This window comes from Hippoglossus stenolepis, chromosome 20 (genome assembly GCF_022539355.2).
Source record: "Hippoglossus stenolepis isolate QCI-W04-F060 chromosome 20, HSTE1.2, whole genome shotgun sequence".
NCBI lineage: Eukaryota > Metazoa > Chordata > Actinopteri > Pleuronectiformes > Pleuronectidae > Hippoglossus > Hippoglossus stenolepis.
This window is the reverse complement of record NC_061502.1, coordinates 21,174,429-21,195,033: the sequence shown is the minus strand read 5'-3', so window position 1 is coordinate 21,195,033 and position 20,605 is coordinate 21,174,429. Positions and strand designations below refer to the sequence as shown.

The 20,605-nt window shown below is 43.4% G+C and overlaps 3 protein-coding genes across 4 annotated transcripts; 2 read left to right on the top strand and 1 right to left on the bottom strand.

Moving 5' to 3' along the window:
- Positions 1 to 1,420: 1,420 nt before the first annotated feature.
- On the top strand, positions 1,421 to 8,167 carry LOC118104027 (C-1-tetrahydrofolate synthase, cytoplasmic). Its single transcript, XM_035151083.2, has 11 exons — positions 1,421 to 1,529; positions 1,606 to 1,690; positions 2,225 to 2,284; positions 2,597 to 2,650; positions 4,046 to 4,182; positions 4,332 to 4,432; positions 5,618 to 5,754; positions 5,842 to 5,953; positions 6,111 to 6,238; positions 6,322 to 6,392; positions 6,538 to 8,167. Exons 1-10 carry the CDS (start codon positions 1,429 to 1,431, stop codon positions 6,361 to 6,363), a joined length of 957 nt encoding a protein of 318 aa, XP_035006974.1. The 5' UTR covers positions 1,421 to 1,428; the 3' UTR covers positions 6,364 to 6,392; positions 6,538 to 8,167.
- Positions 8,168 to 8,886: 719 nt separating this feature from the next.
- Positions 8,887 to 12,427, bottom strand: zbtb25 (zinc finger and BTB domain containing 25). 2 transcript variants are annotated; one of them, XM_035151084.1, is made up of 4 exons: positions 12,363 to 12,427; positions 11,098 to 11,201; positions 10,836 to 11,013; positions 8,887 to 10,756 (listed from the first exon to the last, which is right to left on the bottom strand). In XM_035151084.1, exons 3-4 carry the CDS (start codon positions 11,003 to 11,005, stop codon positions 9,577 to 9,579), a joined length of 1,350 nt encoding a protein of 449 aa, XP_035006975.1. In that variant the 5' UTR covers positions 11,006 to 11,013; positions 11,098 to 11,201; positions 12,363 to 12,427; the 3' UTR covers positions 8,887 to 9,576. The 2 variants fall into 2 exon arrangements, with proteins under 2 accessions (XP_035006975.1, XP_035006977.1); XM_035151086.1 differs by lacking the exon at positions 11,098 to 11,201 and having other exon boundaries at positions 12,363 to 12,416.
- Positions 12,428 to 14,135: 1,708 nt separating this feature from the next.
- zbtb1 (zinc finger and BTB domain containing 1) lies at positions 14,136 to 19,440 on the top strand. Its single transcript, XM_035151080.2, has 2 exons — positions 14,136 to 14,372; positions 15,933 to 19,440. The coding sequence occupies exon 2, from the start codon at positions 15,937 to 15,939 to the stop codon at positions 17,995 to 17,997; it is 2,061 nt and encodes a 686-aa protein (XP_035006971.1). The 5' UTR covers positions 14,136 to 14,372; positions 15,933 to 15,936; the 3' UTR covers positions 17,998 to 19,440.
- Positions 19,441 to 20,605: the final 1,165 nt, after the last annotated feature.

Sequence of the window (20,605 nt, the reverse complement as noted above, 5' to 3'; positions counted from 1 at the left end):
TGTCAGCTGCTGGAGCTCAACAGAACCAGCCTGACCCGTAAAGCAGTGGTGTATAAAGTACTTGAAAGCCATACTTGAGTAAAAGTACAGATATCTTACCTGAAAGTGACTCCGGTAAAAGTAAAAGTCACCCGTAAGAAAATTACTTGAGTAAAAGTCTTAAAGTCGCTCATATTAAATGTACTTAAGTATCAAAAGTATCTGGTGTTGAAATGTACCAAACTTAAAAATGCAAAGTGCTTTTTACAGTCTATACAGACACAAAACAACCCAAAATTGTTCTCTTCAGGATTTATTTCAACTGACTGAAAAATTATAATGTATATAATGTATAATTTTACAAATTTTGAACCCCAGATGCTGAGGTTCAAATAGTAATGGACTAGTGCATCTGAACTTCAGGGGACAACAAAGAACCAACACAACAGAATAAACAGGTGCCTCTTGTGTCTGCCTGAGAACACTAATAGACCCCAGTGTAACCACTAAAACATTCTGTAAATATCACTAAACATGGACCTTTCACTTTCTAATCAGTAGCAGGAATGACACACAACGCCCCTTATGATACCTCAACAAAAGGGAACAAGTTCTAGGCACACAAATAGGATAGTTTTCCTCTTTTGTTAACAACCTGCTCAGTGCTAGTACAGAGAAGAAAAAATCACTGGACACAGTCTAGTTTTGCTGCCAAATTTCAGACTGAATAATAAAGACTGAACTGAACCGAGCTCCTGGATCAATCTAAAGGGAATAAATGGATGGGAAATGTGCTCATGATGATTAAGTCCCTGCCCTTTGTACACACATCGCTACTCCCCATTGGATGGTTTAGTGAGGTCCTCGGATCGGCCCTGCCAGAGTTGGTCACGGCCCTGGCGGACACCAAGAAGACGATCAAACTTGACCCTCTAGAGGAAGTAAAAGTCGTCAGGAAAATAAATACTCAAGTAAAGTACAGATATGTGAAAAATCTACTTAAGTACAGTAACAAAGTATTTGTACTTCGTAAAACAAGGTATTTGTACTTCGTTACTTCCCACCACTGCCGTAAAGTGCTCCCAGTACCTGATACTGATGTACTGGGAGTGTTAGCAGAGGAGAACCACACATACTTTAATACTATGATCCTTTAAGTAGAAGTAACAGTTTGATCCTCGTTGTGAAATATGAGTCTCTGCTGTCAGTCAAACTTGTCTGTGATTGGTCATATGCAGTAAACCACACCCCTTTCATGTGCACATGCTCAGATCTTGATGAGGAAAATCTAAGTTAAATTAACGAGTTGATAACCAGACTGTGATTGATATGTTGAACTCGCTTCGTATTGCATTGTTGACGTGTGTGACATGTGTTGGGGCGGGTCTATTCTCTGTGGGGGGGCCGGGGCTGATTGTACATTTCTAATGAGCCCCCCCTCTGTCAGTCATGTTGTCATCAGGCACCCACTTCATGCGTCTCGCAGCCTCCGGTTGCTTAGGAAGCAGCCGCTCCATAGCAACCATCATTTCTGGCAAAGAGATGTCCAAGTAAGTCCACATCCCACTTTGTCCCACTTTGTCCCAGTGTCAAGTGTTAAAGAGTTGACCCTTGACCTCTGTGCAGGTTGTTGAGACAGAGGCTGAAGAACGAGGTGCAGAAGATGACGAGCGAGTTCTCGGGGTTCAAACCCGGTTTGTTGGTTCTTCAGGTAAATTCAATTTCTAACCTCCACTCAGAACGTGAAAGGGGGGGGTCGAGTGGTCGAGGCGATTGCCCCCCCCCTTATTATTTTAATTGTTAGAATTCAATTCAATTCAATATACATTATCTTAAGGTACTTTACATATAAGTTATAATTTTTTCATGTGACTGTTATATGTTAGTTGATGTTTACACACACAGCCTGCAGGGGGCAGACTTGTCAGGTGACCGGTGACGCTGCTGTTTTTAGCTGCTTCACTCATGACTGATAACAAACGCTCACGCACACAACCGTTAGTGTGAACGTCTGATCCGTTCACTGCCGCTGAAAGGAAAATGTCAGTGTTACAGTTGAACTCTGCCCAATTCAACGTGGAACTTTAATTTATTTGTTCCTCCTGAACTGGAACGTTTTCAGAAAATCCAGGTGTTCAGGTCACACGGGCAGTTTCCTGTCAATCCTCCATCTTGTTTTCATGGACACTGCTGTGAAATGGCGTGGACGACAGGAAGCAGTAATGTGTGTCACATTGTGTTGCAGGTGGGAGACAGAGACGACTCCAACTTGTACATCAGCACCAAACTGAAGGCTGCGGCTCAGGTGAGGTGCTGAGACTCCGCCCCCTCTGCTGGGTCCCTAAACTCTGAAATGAAAAAATGAAACTACATCCGTGCAACGTGCTTAAAGAATGACATCATCAGTAGGAACCAATGAGCAGAGTAGGGACAGTGTTAAGTGACGGACCAACTGTGTGAACATAAGATTCATGTTCCCCACAAGATGAATCACATGTTAAACTGAACCAGTCAAACGTCTCTTCAGTCATACATGTGGTTTTCCTTCTGCAGCCCCCCCCGCATATATGCATATTGATTTTTTGCAGCTCTAACATTTTCACTTTGTCGTCTGCAGATTGGAATTGATGCGAAACATGTGAGGCTTCCGAACACGGCAACCCAACACGAGGTCAGTGTCCAAAACGCAACATCCTCCATTACTTCGTGTTTTTACCAGAAACACGTCTGACCAATCAAACATTTAGTTTTTTCATCATTTAAATGGAAATATAACAATAAGTGTCACAATAAAACATAATAAAAACAATTATTGAATTCAATTCAATTCAATGCCTTTATTGTACAGTGCACAACGGAATGAAGTGTCTCCAGTGGATCACACATATACCCACACATCAAATACAGACATATAAAAACTATATAAATAAGTTAAAAGTCAAGAGTTAAAAATTCAATTGCACAAGTTCTGTATTGCACTTACAAAATGTGTCACGTGATGGCAGTGAATGCACATACTTGATTATTTCTCAGTTTTGTGGACTTTTGAGCAGAATTTAGTTCTCTAATTGTACTTGGATAGAAACCTTTCTGGAACCTGGAAGTGCGGGTTTTTAAAGACCTGTAGCGCCTCCCAGAGGGCAGCAGAGTAAAGAGGTGGTGACCCGATGGGGCGAGTCTCTGATTATGTTTTTGGCTCGGCTGAGACCACACGTGTCAATGTCCTTTAGTGTTGGTAACTGTGTTCCAGTGATTTGTTGCGCAGTCTTAATTCCTCTTTGAAGAGCTTTCATGTCTGCTCAGTGCAGCTAACAAACCACACCAGCATGCTGTTTGTGAGGATGCTTTCAATGGAGCAATGATGGAAGGAGAGAAGCAGCTGCTGGGACAGCTTGGCTCTTTGCAGCGTCCTGAGGAAATACAGCCGCTGCTGTGCCTTCTTCACCAGAGTCCTGATGTCTGTGGTCCATGTGAGTTCCTGGGAGATGTGCGTGCCCAGGAATTTAAAGGAGGCCACAGTCTCCACTGGGTCTCCTCTGATGTGTGGGAGCAGTGCAATGCAAAATCCCTGTTGAGACACATATCCCTGCAGTTAATTTTTGCGGCTCAGGTTCAATATTGTTTCTAATTATTGTGTATTCTGTAAAATAGAAATAGAAACAACTGAACATCTGACGTTCTCTTGTAATACATACGTCTATTTTGGTAGGGTGTTAAGTATTAATTTGGCTTTAACAGTGTTGACTGACAAATATATTAAATTTGGTCTTATAATTGAGGACAGAAAATTGTCAATAATTTGATAGTACTTGCCAAATATATTTTTGCCAAAATGTAAATTTCTAAAAATCACCCCACACTTTATTGTATTTTTGAAAGAAGTGTCTATTTTCACGGACTCATTGAAATTGATCAATTCTAAAAACGCCACACTCCTATATGAACATATGTTAAATGTATCTTTCGGCTGAACCACAAACGGATATTGAATTAAATATATTTAAAAAATATAAAAAAAGGTCCTACTTCTTTTGTCCTGTTTTCTGTTTCCTGCTTCCTGTATCAGGTCCTGCAGAGCATCATGTCGGTGAACGAGAACCGTTCAATTCACGGTTTGATCGTGCAGCTTCCTCTGGACTCTGTGAACGTCATCGACACTGAACTCATCATCAACGCTGTGTCTCCAGAGAAAGACGTGGACGGGTGAGTCTGCACAGGAAGTGACATCATCTGCAAACTGACTTTTAACACTAACTCTGTGTGTGTGTGTGTGTGTGTGTGTGTGTGTGTGTGTGTGTGTGTGTGTGTGTGTGTGTGTGTGTGTGTGTGTGTGTGTGTGTGTGTGTGTGTAGTCTGACTTGTATAAATGCAGGGAAGTTGTCTCGAGGTGAACTCAACGACTGTTTCCTCCCGTGTACACCGAGAGGCTGCATGGAGCTGATCAGACACACAGGTCGTACACTGTATATAAAGACGATTCATGACTGTATATAAAGACCATCAGTGACTGTATATAAAGACCATCAGTGACTGTATATAAAGACCATCAGTGACTGTATATAAAGCCCATCAGTGACTGTATATAAAGATGATCAGTGACTGTATATAAAGATGATCAGTGACTGTATATAAAGATCATCAGTGACTGTATATAAAGATGATCAGTGACTGTATATAAATACCATCAGTGACTGTATATAAAGATGATCAGTGACTGTATATAAAGATGATCAGTGACTGTATATAAAGACCATCAGTGACTGTATATGAAGATGATCAGTGACTGATAGATCAGTGACTGTATATAAAGATGATCAGTGACTGTATATAAAGATGATCAGTGACTGTATATAAATACCATCAGTGACTGTATATAAAGATGATCAGTGACTGTATATAAAGATGATCAGTGACTGTATATGAAGATGATCAGTGTCTGTATATAAATACCATCAGTGACTGTATATAAAGATGATCAGTGACTGTATATGAAGATGATCAGTGACTGTATATAAATACCATCAGTGACTGTATATAAAGACCATCAGTCTGTATATAAATACCATCAGTGACTGTATATAAAGATGATCAGTGACTGTATATAAAGACCATCAGTGATTGTATATAAAGATGATCAGTGACTGTATATAAATACCATCAGTGACTGTATATGAAGATGATCAGTGACTGTATATAAAGATGATCAGTGACTGTATATAAAGATGATCAGTGACTGTATATAAAGATGATCAGTGACTGTATATAAATACCATCAGTGACTGTATATAAAGATGATCAGTGACTGTATATAAAGACCATCAGTGATTGTATATAAAGATGATCAGTGACTGTATATAAATACCATCAGTGACTGTATATGAAGATGATCAGTGACTGTATATAAAGACCATCAGTGACTGTATATAAAGACCATCAGTGACTGTGTATAAAGATGATCAGTGACTGTATATAAAGATGATCAGTGACTGTATATAAAGATGATCAGTGACTGTATATAAAGACCATCAGTGACTGTATATAAATACCATCAGTGACTGTATATAAAGATGATCAGTGACTGTATATAAAGACCATCAGTGACTGTACATAAAGACTGTGACTTCCTGTTCCTGTGCAGGCGTTACCGTGGCAGGATCATCCGCGGTGGTGATTGGTCGAAGTAAAATCGTTGGTGCTCCAATGCATGACCTGTTGTTGTGGAATCATGCCACCGTGACCACCTGTCACTCAAAGACAACAGACCTACCTGAGCAGGTGATGATGATGTGTTTCCTGTGTGACGATGATGTGTTTCCTGTGTGTTTCCTGTGTGATGATGATGTGTTTCCTGTGTGTGTACAGGTGAGTAGGGCTGACATCCTGGTGGTGGGAGCAGGTAAAGCAGAGATGATCAGAGGAGAGTGGGTGAAAGAAGGAGCTGTGGTCATTGACTGTGGAATCAACCACATACCTGGTACACACTACTACACACTGATACTTTGTTTCTCCATGTTTGTGTTCGATCAGAGTCGAGGTTTATGTTATTGATTAATATCAATAACTGATCAGTCATCATGAGTTATGTCCTCTGACCCTCATGACGCCTGTGTGGGACCTTTGACTTGTCACAGATCAGACAAAGGAGAGCGGTAAACGTGTCGTCGGAGACGTCCACTATGCCTCAGCCAGTCAGAGAGCAGGATTCATCACACCTGTCCCAGGAGGGGTGGGGCCGATGACGGTGGCCATGCTCATGGAGGCATGTTTTGTTTGTTTGTGTCATTTTAATGTTTTGATTTCTGGATTCAGATGTGAGGTGATATTTCCATGGTCTTGTTGCAGAACACGGTGCAGAGCGCGCGTCGTTTCCTCAAACACGTCTGAACTGAATCGACTTCACAGGAAACACTGAGGTAATGAGACGCTCGTTTCATTTCACAACTTAAAGAACAGTTTTCCTGAAAACTTTAAATTATCATTTTTAAATCAGTGAATGTATGTGAATGACAGAGTGTCGCCCCCTGCTGGACAATGCTCACATTTTGTCTTTGCCTGCAGGTGGACAGGTGTGGACAGGTGTGGACAAGACGACGTCCTCTGTCTCCACAGATTTGAATAAACATCCTGTTTCACCTCATCAGTCAAAAAAATAACTTTTTTTACTTCATGTAGTCATATGTAAAGTAAATTGTTAGTTACTTTTGAAGAAGTAGTATCTGTTACTCAGTGTAATACCTGATGGTGGAGCTTTGTCATCACTTATTATATTATTATTGATCATTTATTTTAATTTTATTGATCATCAGCTGACAAGAGCTGAACACAGGAAACACGTAAAGTTCATATCAGAGTCTAAATGTTTAAAGTGATTCATCTTTTTCAGTAGTGATGTCATCAGACATTCAGTATGATGTCATACTGCAAATCACACACCATTTTCTTTATATTTCATGACAGAAATTATTCAAATGCATTCTGGGAAGTGAGTAATAATAATCAATGTTTTAAAATGTAATAATGACAATGACTAAAGCTGCAAGCAGCGATGGTCGTGCTCTCGCAGTCCATGAGCGTCAGGGTGTGCCGCAGTTGTGGTGTAGTTGCTGGAGGTTGGTTTGCACAGTGCATGAAGGAGTTAAAGGCCACATCATGTTGCTATGATTATGTTTTGACATGTAAAATATGGTCAAGCCAGGTCATCAAACATGTTAAGTCTTGTGCAGATTGGACAACGTACAGTTAAATTAGTCGAACTTCCTGTTTCATGGCGATATGGCCACAAGCTGTTGCATGAAAACTTATGATGAGCACAACTTTTACTAATGAAACATTAATGTTATGAAGTCAACACTTTGAACAAATACATTCAACATTTGAAGTTTGAGTGATGCATGTGCACTCAAATGGATACAACTTCTCTTTTCACAGCAAAACTTCAAAATTCCACTTTCTGCCACAAACATCTTCCATGTCCTGTTTGCACAAACAATATGAAGTAAATATGATTCTGTAGGAGGAGTTCATTAAAGTAGAATTCCCGCAAATAGCAAAAACCAAGCAGAAATTATACATCTACATCACTAACTTCCTGTTCAATTTAGGGTTTGGGTCCAAGACGCTTTTTTGTAAGTCTGGCCATGATACATACTGTATACCTACCGATGTTCATACATATCTGTGAAACATTCTGCTGCGGCTTCTTTGTAGAAAATGACCATTTGCAAAACACATATTGGAGGTAAAAGTCATTGTATGTCATGTTTCATGACTTCATGTATGTTTAGCCTCACAAAAATCCGATCAAGTGTAAAAAATACTGTAATGGAAATTTTGCATTTTGTATGTGACGATTGCAGGAACAGGCTGTGGGTGAACTTAGGGTTTACGATTATCGCTCAGGGACTTTAAATTTATGGCCTCTTGAAGCCTGAAACTTTATGGTGTCTCTGAGCAAATGGTTTTGGGATTTCACTCCAGAGGTTTTGTTTGTAAATGAAGCCAGGATGTCCCCCACCCTAATAAAACACCAAAGAAGGTAATGGATACCTTCTTTTCCCTTGTGGGAGGGGCCTGTGCGTTATAAGAACACCACTCTCATGTCTGTTCTTCATTCATTGAACATGTCATTTCAGGTGATGTGTATTTTGAGTCCATCTGCAGATGTAGGATTAAACTTACCGAAAGACAACTGTTTGACTTTGTGCTTGATTCACAGAAAATTGCCACCACAAATACATAAACATTCGCCGTGTTGCCATGGCAGCAGCGCTCATTGTAAATGGACAACATTCTCAAGATGTCTCCTTCACACTTTGGACCAAGTGTCAGCTGGATCTGCTTTTGTGAAGTTTGGACAAGATATAATCAAGTTGGAAGATTACATCGCAGTATAAAATATGTAATATATTTTTGCCTGTAGGGGGCGCTATGACTGAATATTGGCATGTAGATGTGTTCAAGCCAGGACTTTTATCAAACGTGAAGTTTGGTGCAGATTGAATATTGTCCACTGAAGCTACAACTTCCTGTTTCACAGCGAAACATTGAAAAAAATACTCAGCATTTCCCAGCATGCCTCTGGTCTGTTCTCTGCTGACACATGCAGGTCAAAATCTGTTACTGTAGCCAGGTCCACAGATAATGTGTTTCAGGAGGAGCGTTCACTCCAATACTAATGATTGTTAATGAACATTTGAGCCGAGTCTTGGTTTCACAGGTGAATATGGACATAAACGATGAGTCATCACATGTCCAACTAACGCTTCTGTTATTAATCAGATTTGTGATCAATGAGCTGAACACTCGTCAATAACGTCACTAACTATTAAATATAACGTTTAACAAACCTTTTGTTTGTTTTTGTTGTGTGTGTTTTATTGTGTCTGAATGTCCTCAGTCAAACTCTGATTGGTGGAAAAAGACGTTTATTTACAAACTTATTTACGATGAAAAACAGACGATTGTTGAAAACACGTCAACCTGTGATTTTTTTTCCCAGTGAAACACAAAGACGACGTCACTACTGAGCAATCAGACATTCAGCGATCAATAATCAATATCAACTGTAAAATCAAAGTGACGACAAAAAGTAACATTAAAGGACCACTGCTTTTGAATAACTCCTTCAAAATAAAGCAAAATCTCATCAGGAAAAGGAAACAGGAAAAATGTAACGTATGATCCTATACAGGAGCTGAATTTCAAAGTAAAACTGACTGTCTTTTCACATTAAAAGCACGACAGTTGTTTGTTTGTAAGGTTCGTCTAAATGTAATTAGAGGGAACATTAAAGACACAAACATTCGCTCTCCTGTGATTGGTTTTGAAACTTCAGCAGCCAATCAGAGCTGTCGTCTCCTCAGTCCCACTCTGCAGCAGCTGATTGATTGATTGATTGATTGATTGATTGATTGATTGATTGATTGATTGACTCTCACTTTGATGAAATAAGCAACTGCTGACGTTAGCGCTTATCATCCACACGCACACACACCTGCAATGGCAAAGAATCCCCTCCAGGCTTGTCTTTTCACTCTCTGTGTGCTCAGTCACGCCACCATGTGGTGAAAGATTTCTCTATGACATCACCTGATGACATTACTCCACGGGCACGCCATCCACGCTCTCCTGAGAGATCTCAGAGTCCAGGGAGTAGCAGGAGCTGCCATTGTCCTGAGTGTCCCTGTTTGCCTCCTCAGAAACAGCGGCAGCAGTTGGCGCCCCGCCTCCTCCCCCGGGCTCTGCAGCGCCCTCACAGAAGTGGGCGGAGGCCTGGAAGAGCTGGCTGCAGAGGCGGTTGTAGCGGTGGTAGCGGGACGGTTTGCCGGTGTGGGTGTACATGTGCTCCTGCAGCTGGCTTTTGTGGGAGAAGCGCAGGCTGCAGACGGCGCAGGCGATCTTACGTTTACGGGAGTGCAGGGCGGCGGGGGTGGGGCTGCTCCCCCCTCCCCCCCCTCGACTCCTCCTCAGCTCAGCAGCCAGCTGATTGGCCAGCGCCTGGCTCTGCCTCAGCGCCTCCTCCAGACATCCAGCGTCCAGCTGTTCTTGGCCCCCCCGTGGCCCTTCTTCGACACTGGTGTTCAGTTGTCTCCCGTGCGATAGCCCCTCCATCAGGCGGGCAGGCTCAAGGGCGTGGCTGAATAGATGCTCGCGGAGGCCCTCGGGGGACAAGCAGCGCTCTCCACAGCTGGGACACAGCAGGACCAGGGGCCGGTCTTTAAAGAGGAGACTGGGACTGCTGCCCTGGGCTGGAGACGGGGATCCTGGCCCTGCCCCCTCCTCTCCCTCCCCGTCTTCCCCCTCCTCCTCCTCTACCCGCTCCTGCTTGATTCGGGACGAAATGTCAGAATCGTCTCCAGACGCCACAGAGCAGACGTTGCGAAGAGCCGAAGCCTGGCGGTCTGAAGGCACCCCCTCCAGTCCAACAGTGAGGGACAGTTGTGAGTGGGATCGTGCCCCCCGGACTGAGGAGCGTCCGTCCTCTGGGGCCCCTCGGGACACTGTGGGGGTCTTGGGGACTCCAGGCACATCCTTGTTGGCCAGCTGGGACGAGATCTGAATTCCGTACAGGTTGGACATACGGACCACGTCAGTGGTGGCGTCTACTGCGCCTTCGTCTGGTTTCCGGCACAGCTGGTAGGCGTGAAGGAACTTGATGCCATCTTGCAACCGGCTCTGGTCCACTGGCTGTTTGGGACACATGCCAGTGTACATGATGTGCAGCAGGTAGCTGAAGACGTCAGGCTGGATGTCTGTGGGCTGGATCTTTATACACTCACTGAGGACAAACACGACACAATGAGGACGCAGCATTTTATGAAGTTACAGGTTAACTTTGAGAAAAACATCAGACTGACCTTGACTGGTGGATGAAGATCATCTTGAAGTAGTTGGAGAAGGCGGCCAGCACAGCTCGGTGAGCTTTGAAGTAGACGTTGCCGATAGCGACGGTGCAGTCGCACAGGAAGCCGAACTCTCTCTGAACGTTGAGTTGCTGCAGCAGGAAGAGGCTGTGAGACACCTCCATGACCCACTCTGCAAAACAACAACACGTCCGACTCAAGACTGAGACAAAACACAGACTGTAAACAAAGATCTCGTGGTGATGGCGTCAATTACAGTCAGCAGTGATGGTGAAGTGGAGCCGTGGTATTGAAGTGGAGCCCATACACACTCTAGACCAATCCTGAGTCAGTCTCAGCTGTCAATCATGAGGTCTCCGTCTGTTTTTACATCATCAAATAACTGATTCAAACCAAACTGATCAGAAACACTTGAACAAACATCAGTGAGATAAGAACGACCTGAAATGACAGAAACATCTTTGACGAACATTTATTTAATGTCTACTTTGATCTGCCCCTGCTACTAAAAGAAATCCTAGAGGAAACTCTGTGATGATTTGGTTGATTCTGTCCAACATCAACCAAAGTCAGTAAGTGTCCAAGATGCAGGCGCAGCATTTGTTGTGTTTTATGAAAACATGGATAAAGGAGCAGCAGGTGAAGCTGTAACAGAATTCTTAGTATCTCTGGTCATAGCGAACATATGCTCACATCCACTGGTGCGACATTGCGTGTGTTTAACAAACGCTGATATTTTCTCCCGGCTCTGACATGTGGAGTCGACGTCTGCACTTAACGTAACAAGTTGTCGACCTTCAATAAATAATGAAAATACTGTCAATAAATATTTTTTATTGATAATATATATTATGTCAATATAAATTTTGAAACTACTATAGTTTGTGAATCAGTTACTTTTGAACATTTACAGCGAGTTTGAACAATAATGTGATAATACTGATAATACTGATACACATTGATACACATTTTCAGACTGTTTCAAATCTACTTTAGTTGAAAGGAGCCGTCACGTCGTCCATCTTTATTTACAGTCATTGATCTGAATCTGTTATTTACCTGTCAATCAATCTGACTGATTGATGATGTCATCGCTGCAGGCAGCTGAGGACCATCAAAGCCCCGCCTACTTACACACTGAGCTCAGGTGTAATGACATCATCACCCAGAACACCTGGACAGCCACACACACACACACTTACACACAGATACACACTTACACACAGATACACACACACAAATACACACTTACACGTACATACACACAAACACACACACTTACACACACACACACACACACACTGTGGGGGAACCGGAAACGCTCGTGTCACCAAACAACAGCACGTCTAGCGCGTGCATGTCGTGTCGCGCGCATCAGGCTGCAGCCTCCATCCTCAGTCTCCACATTCAGCAGCACGCACCTCCTCGTTCACATCACACGCACACAGCCGCGTGCACACGCGTCTCCGCGCCATTCTGTCTGTGTGCACCGAGCACGCGCGCCGTTAATCACGCTCTTACCGCAGAAATTGAAATATGCAGATTGTCTCCGGTGTCTGATGCTGCAGAGCTGATCCCGCAAAAAACCGCGTCACGTCTCGCGAGAGGAAGGGTCAAAGACTCACGTGACGCGACGGCGTTTACCTCCCATTACTTGATCAATAATCGATAATCAATCATGATGATGTCAGAGAAGATGAGCGAGATGAAAACAAATCAATTAGTTCATTGATTTCAATTGATTTAGTTTTATGAGAATGAATCTATGTAAAATCACCAATAATGATTATTATTACATAATATATATATATATATAATATATCTACAGATGTATAAATGTATTTCCTTACACAGATACATAAATATATCTAGATATGTAAAGGTATATTTATATACAGATATATAAACATATCATTATACAAATATATGAAATATATAATAATAATAATAATAATAATAATAATAATACATTTTATTTATAAGTGGCTTTCACAGCACTCAAAGTCACAACAAAAAACTATGTATCAAAAGATCGATAAAGCATTATGTAGTTTGACCAAATGTTAAACATAGACTGAATGTCCCAGTTTAAAAAGATGGATTTGAAAATGTAGAGATAGTCAATGTTACAGATGTCTGGGGGTAGGGAGATCCAGAGGAGGGCAGCAGAGCGTTCATGGTGGTCAAGCGGGCAGGTGGTACAGTGAGGGGGATGGAAGAAGACCTGGGATGGGCAGTTGTTAAAAGGTAAAGAGCACTGAGATTATGGACGAGCAGAATCTTAATGGAGCTGCTGATGCACAGGAGCGATGGATTAATTGAGGAGGTTCTGGAAATGATAAAGTTAAAGAAGGAATTTGTGAGGGATACCAAAAAGAAGAGAGTTACCAATGTAACCAGGGTGTGAACGAGAATGACGGCGCTGTTTGGTGTGAGGGATGGGCAGAGGCCATTAATGTTACGTAGATGAAGTATGCGGACTCAGTAACATTATTGATGTGAGCTTGGAAAGATAGTGTGCTGTCAAGGATGACACCCAGACTCTTAACCTGAGGGGAGGGACAAACTAAAGAATTATCAACAGTGAAGGAAAAACTGTCTGATTTGTTAAGGTGGGTTTGGTGCCAATAAGGAAAATCTCGATTTTATCACTGTTGAGTTTGAGGAAGTTGCAGGACAACACGGAAGTAAATAGGTGATAAACAGAAGGGGCCCCAGGACAGAACCCTGGGGAACATCAGTAGTGACTGGACAAAGCTGGGATTTGAAAGATTTGAGTTGGATGAGTGCGGCCAGAGAGATATGATTTAAACCAGTCTAAGGGTTTGTTGGCGGTGGAGGCTTGCCTGTCAGGGAGAATATTATGAGAGATGGTGTCTGCTCTCAGATGAAGGAGGATGAGAAAACAGTCCGGAGTCTTTGGTGATTTTTGTGTTCTATGGAGGGAAACCAGAATTATTCAAAAAGGTTCTTGTCAGCTTAGTGAGCAGTTGAGATGCGACCGCTGTATCGTCCTTGTAGTGAAGCATGCGATCGTTGTTTATTGATTTTATTTGCTCATTTAATTATTTCTTTGTGCACAAGTCCAGTTTTCTTGTAGATGGAGCCAGGTACTCTTGGTTTTTTATGTTTTAATATTGATACATTTTTATAAAATGAAATATATAAAACTTAGTGAAATGTTTTATCTTTTCAGGATGTTGTCTTTTTATGTACTATTAATATACTTATTTTAAAACAATCCATCAAGCAAACAGAATGAGGAATAAAACAGGCTGTTTCGGATTGATTTAATTTGAAAAGCCATATTTTGACCGGACGCTGAGTGTCTTCTTCGTGTGTTTCCTGGCAGTGCGGAAGTAGTTTCCTCCAGCAGAGGAGAAGAAGAAGAAGCCGCTCCTTCGTCACTTTATCCGCCTCAACGCAGCTCGTCTCCGGCAGGAGCCTCCGGAAACACCCGCCTCATCACAGCTCACCTCCGGCCGGAGCCTCCGGGAACATCCGCTCCCCCGCCGGCCTCCAGCAGCCTCGGTGAGTCGTTGACTTTGTGCCCGGCCCTCAGAGCCTCCGGCCGGGGAGCGTCCCCGCGGCCTGCTGCTGCTGATGCGGGCTCGATGCGGGCGGCGTTGCGGGGGCGGCGGGGCTGTTTGCGGTAACATGTCAGTTACATTACAATTACATCAACAACATCCGGTGTCGCTTTTCAAAACATTAAAAGTGTTCCAGAAATCAACGGTTTAAAGCGTGTGGAGAAGATTCAGATGAAAGTAATTATCTTAATTATTGGCCGTTAATAACCAAACATAATAAAATATACTTTTGTAAATATTTTCTATATATTATACAGTACTTTATTTCTCTCTAGAGTTTTACACGTTTTATTTTGGAGGGGTATCTGCTGTGACTTCCGGCACGGGGATGCTAACAGCAGTTAGCTAAGCGCAGCTAACCGTAATCTCCATCTTAGTTTTCGGCCTCTCTCTCCTCTCTGAGCCGAACCAGGCTCTCCTCCCCGGGTCACACTCACTTCCTCTCTCCGGTCGGGCCTCTAACTGCGGGTCTTTCGGTGACTGTCAGCCGCTGAATGTGTGACCTCCCCCGGTGAGACCGACTCTCTGTGACCGGAGCAGTTTTATTAACGGAGTCTGGTTCAGAACCGAAATGAAAAGTTTAGTTCAAGTTTCAATATTTGTTCCTGACAATAAAAGTTTAAAGATCTTTTAACAAAAGTCACATTACATGTATGTTACAGACACATGTTGACACACACACACACACACATACATTAAGATGTATGTCAGAGAAAATTTAAAACTGATGAAAATGGCAAAATATCCTGAAAATTATAGCAATGAATGATTTTAATTATAATAATCAAGAATTTGAATAAATTGTTGAAACAGTATTTTAGCTACTTAAATATATCTTTGTAAACTTAAGTATGTGTTTACTTTGAAATGTAAGTCACTGTTGGTATGAAGCTGTTTGACACGACTGTTGAGCTACATAAAACAACCATGATATATAATATCTGTGAGAACAAAGACAATAACTCAGTGAACCTTGCCGTGGGATGTACATGTTGAAGCTGTCATGGAGGTGGATCAGAGTCATTTGACCTGTGTATTAACCAGTGTTTAGTTTCAAGTCACATAAACATACAAGGAACAAAAAGACGCCATGAGGTTATGTACAGTAACAGTGAAGGGTGTAGCCACCACCTGTCTTTAAGACACTTGGTTGTGAAACCTGCATCATTTAAACAGGACAAATCAAATGGGATTGCACTGTTACACTTTTTGACCGTTTTCCTCCACCTGATGTCCTGAACTGTCAGGAAATGTTTATTATCACTGGTATCAGATGAACTAAAACTCTTTAACACACCGTGTCAATGATGATTTTCTGATATGATGCAGTTTAAAATGTTGGTGCTCAGTGGCGTTGGTGCACATGAACAGGTCACACATAAGTTAACGTGGGTTATTGAGTTTACACTCAAGTCTGATCCAGTTGAGTCGTATCAGGAGAGAAGTCTCCCCACAGCGCCCGTTTAACATCTCTCTCCATGGTTTCCTCTCCTTTCTGCAGGGCGATGGCGAGGCCGAGCCACAGCGACCACGTCCTCCAGCAGCTCAACAACCAGCGGGAGTGGGGCTTCCTGTGTGACTGCCTCATCGCCATCGGTGACATTTACTTCAGGGCACACAAGGCCGTCCTGGCGGCCTGCAGCTCCTACTTCAGGATGATGTTTATCCGGGACCAGCAGGGGACGGGCCGACTGGACCTCAGCAACATGCAGATCAGCGCTGAGTGCTTCGACCTCATCCTGCAGCTCATGTACCTTGGACGCATCGTCGTGGGGAGCTATGAGTTTGATGAGCTCAAGTCGTCCATGGCGTACCTGCAGATGTACTACATCCCTGACTCACTGGAGGATCTCAGGGACATCAGGAGCTCCAACCTCACCCCATCCTCCTCTGCCTCCTCCTCCTCTTCGTCCAGCTCCTCTACCGGCCCCGCTAGTGGGAAAATGATGTTTGGAGTCCGCATGTATGAGCAGCAGAGGCCTGCTGCACCAGAAGTGGAGCACTTACCGAAACCTGTTAGCAGCAGCGCCGGACGTCCAGCTGTTCCGGCTACCATCACCAGGCCAGTGGTGGTGGCGGAGGAGGTGGTGAACACTCCTCTGATCGTGGCACCCCCAGCTGTGGACGGAGCAGTTGAGCAGCCATGTGACTTGAGAAAGAGGTCCAGCGGCAGAAGTTCAACTCTCAAAGACCGTCCTCGGTTCGGCCGCACCTATACCTGCGATGACTGTGGCTTCGTCTTCAGCTGTGAGAAGCTTTTAATCGAGCACATTCTTACCTGCACCAACCGGAAGGCCTATCATCCTCCAAGAGGTAACGCAGAGGGCGACAATGACTCAAATAAAGCTGAAAGCTCTGCATCTGAGAGCATTGAGGAACACAGGGTTCACTGTAAAGGTGAGGATGAGTGGCCAGAGGCCAAGGACAACTCTGACCTCACCATCAGGTCGGTGGCAGCTGGGACAGATGGCGAGCCCAGGTCAACTCGGAGCATCTCCATCAAGACAGAACCAGAAGAAATCATGTTCCCTGAAATAGAAGTGGTCAGAGTCGGCGAGCATGCCAAAAGAGACTGTAGCACAAGGTTTAATGACGTAACAAATAAAGACCTGTTGAGAGAGAAAACGGGTTCGGACCGGGACCTAGAGCCCAACGTCTCAGGCTTGGAGAACAGCAGTGAGCCTTTTGAAGTCCACATGTCCAGCTGTGACGATTCAGGGATTCCTGTGAAACTTCGTAAAGTTAAAGAAGAGAAGCAAGACGCTGACGCCCCCTGTGAACTCTGTGGCACTCTATTAACAGAGGAGGACAAGTCGGCCCACTACCTGTCCAACCACATGGGCCACATATGTGCCTGTGGACGCTGTGGTCAGGTGCTGATCAAAGGTCGGCAGCTTCAAGAGCATGCGGAGCGCTGTGGAGAATCCCAAGGTGGTGAGTCAGACTCCCACGGGGAGGACGAGGCATCGCTGCTGGAGGAGCCGCAGGGGATGGAGGAGGGCCTGCTGGAGGCCACCGACCTGGCCTGCCCTCACTGCGGTCTACTTTTCCAGAATGAGAGTGTGGCGCTGGAGCACGCCTTGTCCTGCCACGACCAGGAGCTGTTCCGCCCGGTGCTGATGGAGGAGGGTGCCGAACCAGATCACCGCCGCAAACACTTCTGCAGCATTTGCGGCAAAGGCTTCTACCAGCGCTGCCACCTGCGGGAGCACTACACCGTCCACACCAAGGAGAAGCAGTTCACCTGCCAGACCTGTGGGAAGCAATTCCTGCGGGAGCGCCAGCTCCGACTACACACAGACATGCACAAAGGCATGGCGCGCTACGTGTGCCCGGTCTGCGACCAGGGAACCTTCCTCAAACACGACCACGTCCGACACATGATCTCCCACCTGTCTGCAGGAGAAACCATCTGTCAAGTTTGTTTCCAGATCTTCCCTGGTGGAGAGCAGCTGGAAAAACACATGGACGTCCACCTGTACATCTGCGGTGTCTGTGGCGAGAAGTTCCGCCTCCGTAAAGACATGAGGAGCCACTATAACTCCAAACATACCAAGAGACTATAGAATCATCGTAAACATCCTCTGCTTTTATTCTAGTTTATGACCCAAGAAAGCCATAACTGTGAGAACAAACATATGCACTTGAACCCCAAAAATCTTAATCTGCACTTTTAAAGTATATGCATAACCCATGCGCTCGTACTGCGAAAGCAGCGGGGCTGGTGATTGGTCTCTCTGTTATGACTTTTTCATTTTGATAAGATGCCGTGGAGTTCACATGGCTCAGAATGACGAGCAACACATGTTCACAGCTATAAGTCTGGACAATCTGAGAAGTCACACTCTTAAAGACCCCAAAGAACCCAAACTGTTCATTCGTGTACCGTCCAGTGTCAACAAATCATTTCAACACTAGAATGCACCAAAGTCACCTTGGCAGGTGGAAAGAGACAGAATCGACCACAGGTCTGCAGGCCTGTCCAGGAAACTCCCATCATGCCTCTGTCACAGTGTGAGCTGGTGGGAACACCAGCAGTGAGGGAGAGGAAACGGGTTAACGTTTACTGTCAGGAAAATGTTTACTTTAACGTTTTTTAGCTCTGATGTCCCAGAATCCTAAAATCTGAAGATGAACGTTGCAAGTTTTTCTTTCTCAAGGAATAAGATTCTATTTGCTGATTCTTAACACGCTTTACGTTCACTCTGTGATTGGTGCCTTTGCTATAACAGTGGTGCGCTCGAGCTGCAGTGCACGTCTGTTTCTTTACTGTCTTCTTCAGTGATGCATGATGGGGGATGGATGGGATACTCCCCAGGTGAAAGATTATAAAGAAGTTAAACACTAGCCATGATGTTCTGATTACTGTCTGACACCTTGACTTCCTTTGTCCTGATGAGTCGTACAGCTGCTTTCATCAAGGTCGTCGAGCTTCACGTCATCACTTCCTGTTTATAAAAAACATTCACAGCATAAATCAGCTGTAAAGAATCCTAAACCAACACTTCAGACCATCCCGACTCCTGAAGGTCACAACTGTCGCACACAGTTCACATTCAGTCTAAACCATTTCTAACCCAAACCAGTTCCAAACTAAACCAGGTCCAAACAATTCTAACCAGATCAGAAAACGTCAACTAGTCTCTGAAAAGTCCAAACCAGGTTCTGACTGACCCAAACAAACCAAAGCACTTTAGAGTCGCCCAATGCAAGATGACCCAACTGAATCCAGTTCAGAATCCACCTATACCAGTTCAATCAAATAAACCAGTTTAGTGAATCACAGGCTACTTCAAACGGTCACCAGACCAGATTTCCTCTCTTCTGGCTCAGTACTGAAAATACAAGTGTCGTCTGCTCGTGTTTCGATCGTCAGCTATCGTCATTGGACTCAATGTTTTGCCTCATGTCTGCGTAAAGTTTCTGATGTTTTAGAGAAATGTCTGATGTCTGGAAAATAAAAACGCCTTTTTCTTCAGTTCTTAATAAACAAAGTGTCTCGCTCCTCACTCCTGTTTTTACCTTATGTCTTTATTTGCATGCGTTATATCTGTAACACTTATTTAATATATAGATAATTGATAGATAATTAGACTATTACTTAAAGCTCTATCAGTATTAACGTGATTATAAAATATATATATATATATTATTTTAAAGTGTTGTATTAACGGCTGTTTCAGTTTGCAGTTCTTTGTCCGTCCACACGGAGGCGCTGTTTACTGACTCATTGGTGATCCAAATACAAACCAGGTACACGTCCGGCCCACCACCAACATGGAAACCACACAATTGGATGCTGCTACTGTCTGTTCCTGCCACTCTGACTGACAGGTCTGTTCTCACACATGTAACCGACGCTCATCAGTGACGTGATCAGCTCAGTAAATACGAGTGAATCACTTGTGATCAGAAGACATTACGAGTCGTCTGCATGAAGCTCCATCACCTGTTCCTGTAAAACCAGCTGATTGGTCGGATTCAGCCTGCATCACTACATCGAGAGAAGAGGCGCTTTTCAAAAAGTCACCTTCAGATGAACACGTGATGGTTTACAAAATAAAAAGTGTAAACCATCAAGGAACTCACAACACAGGTAGAATGTAACTAAGTACAGTACTTTAGTAAATGTACTTAGTTACATTCTACCTGTGGATACAAGCAGAGAGTTACTATAGTAAATAATTAGCTCTCTGCTGTTTAACTCAACTGCTGATGCAACACTTGACTCAATATTAAAAATAAACAGGATGTAAATCAAATTATTTTTTAATTTTTTATTCTAATATATAACAGATTACGTGAAAGCATGCATCTTGTTTTGGAGGAAACAGCCACATATTTAACATGTTTTTAACGTGTAACGCCTTTTTCGATTGCAGCAGCAGAATATATTTCCTCTGAGGATTTAGACAAATTAATAAATTCAGTGCATCATGATGAATGTGATTAAATTGAATGAACAACAACATTCTACAAAACAACAGGCAGCAAACGTTACTTTCTTGCACTTGAAGAAATCAAAATGGTTTGTATTTATTTAGTCTCAGTCTTGATGACCACTCAAGGCGCTTTACAGCACAGTTTGCCATTCACCCATTCACACACACATTTATGCAGTGCATCTATTAGCAGCAATTTGGGGTTCAACATCTTGCCCAAGGACACTTCGGC

Coding starts and splice junctions, on each gene's coding strand:
- LOC118104027 (XM_035151083.2), top strand. CDS start 1,429: ATGTTGTCATCAGGCACCCACTTCATGCGTCTCGCAGCCTCCGGTTGC. Junction 1,691..2,224: donor CCGGTTTGTTGGTTCTTCAG/GTAAATTCAATT, acceptor ATTGTGTTGCAG/GTGGGAGACAGAGACGACTC. Junction 4,183..4,331: donor CCAGAGAAAGACGTGGACGG/GTGAGTCTGCAC, acceptor GTGTGTGTGTAG/TCTGACTTGTATAAATGCAG.
- zbtb1 (XM_035151080.2), top strand. CDS start 15,937: ATGGCGAGGCCGAGCCACAGCGACCACGTCCTCCAGCAGCTCAACAAC.
- zbtb25 (XM_035151084.1), bottom strand. CDS start 11,005: ATGGAGGTGTCTCACAGCCTCTTCCTGCTGCAGCAACTCAACGTTCAG. Junction 10,757..10,835: donor ATCTTCATCCACCAGTCAAG/GTCAGTCTGATG, acceptor GTTTGTCCTCAG/TGAGTGTATAAAGATCCAGC.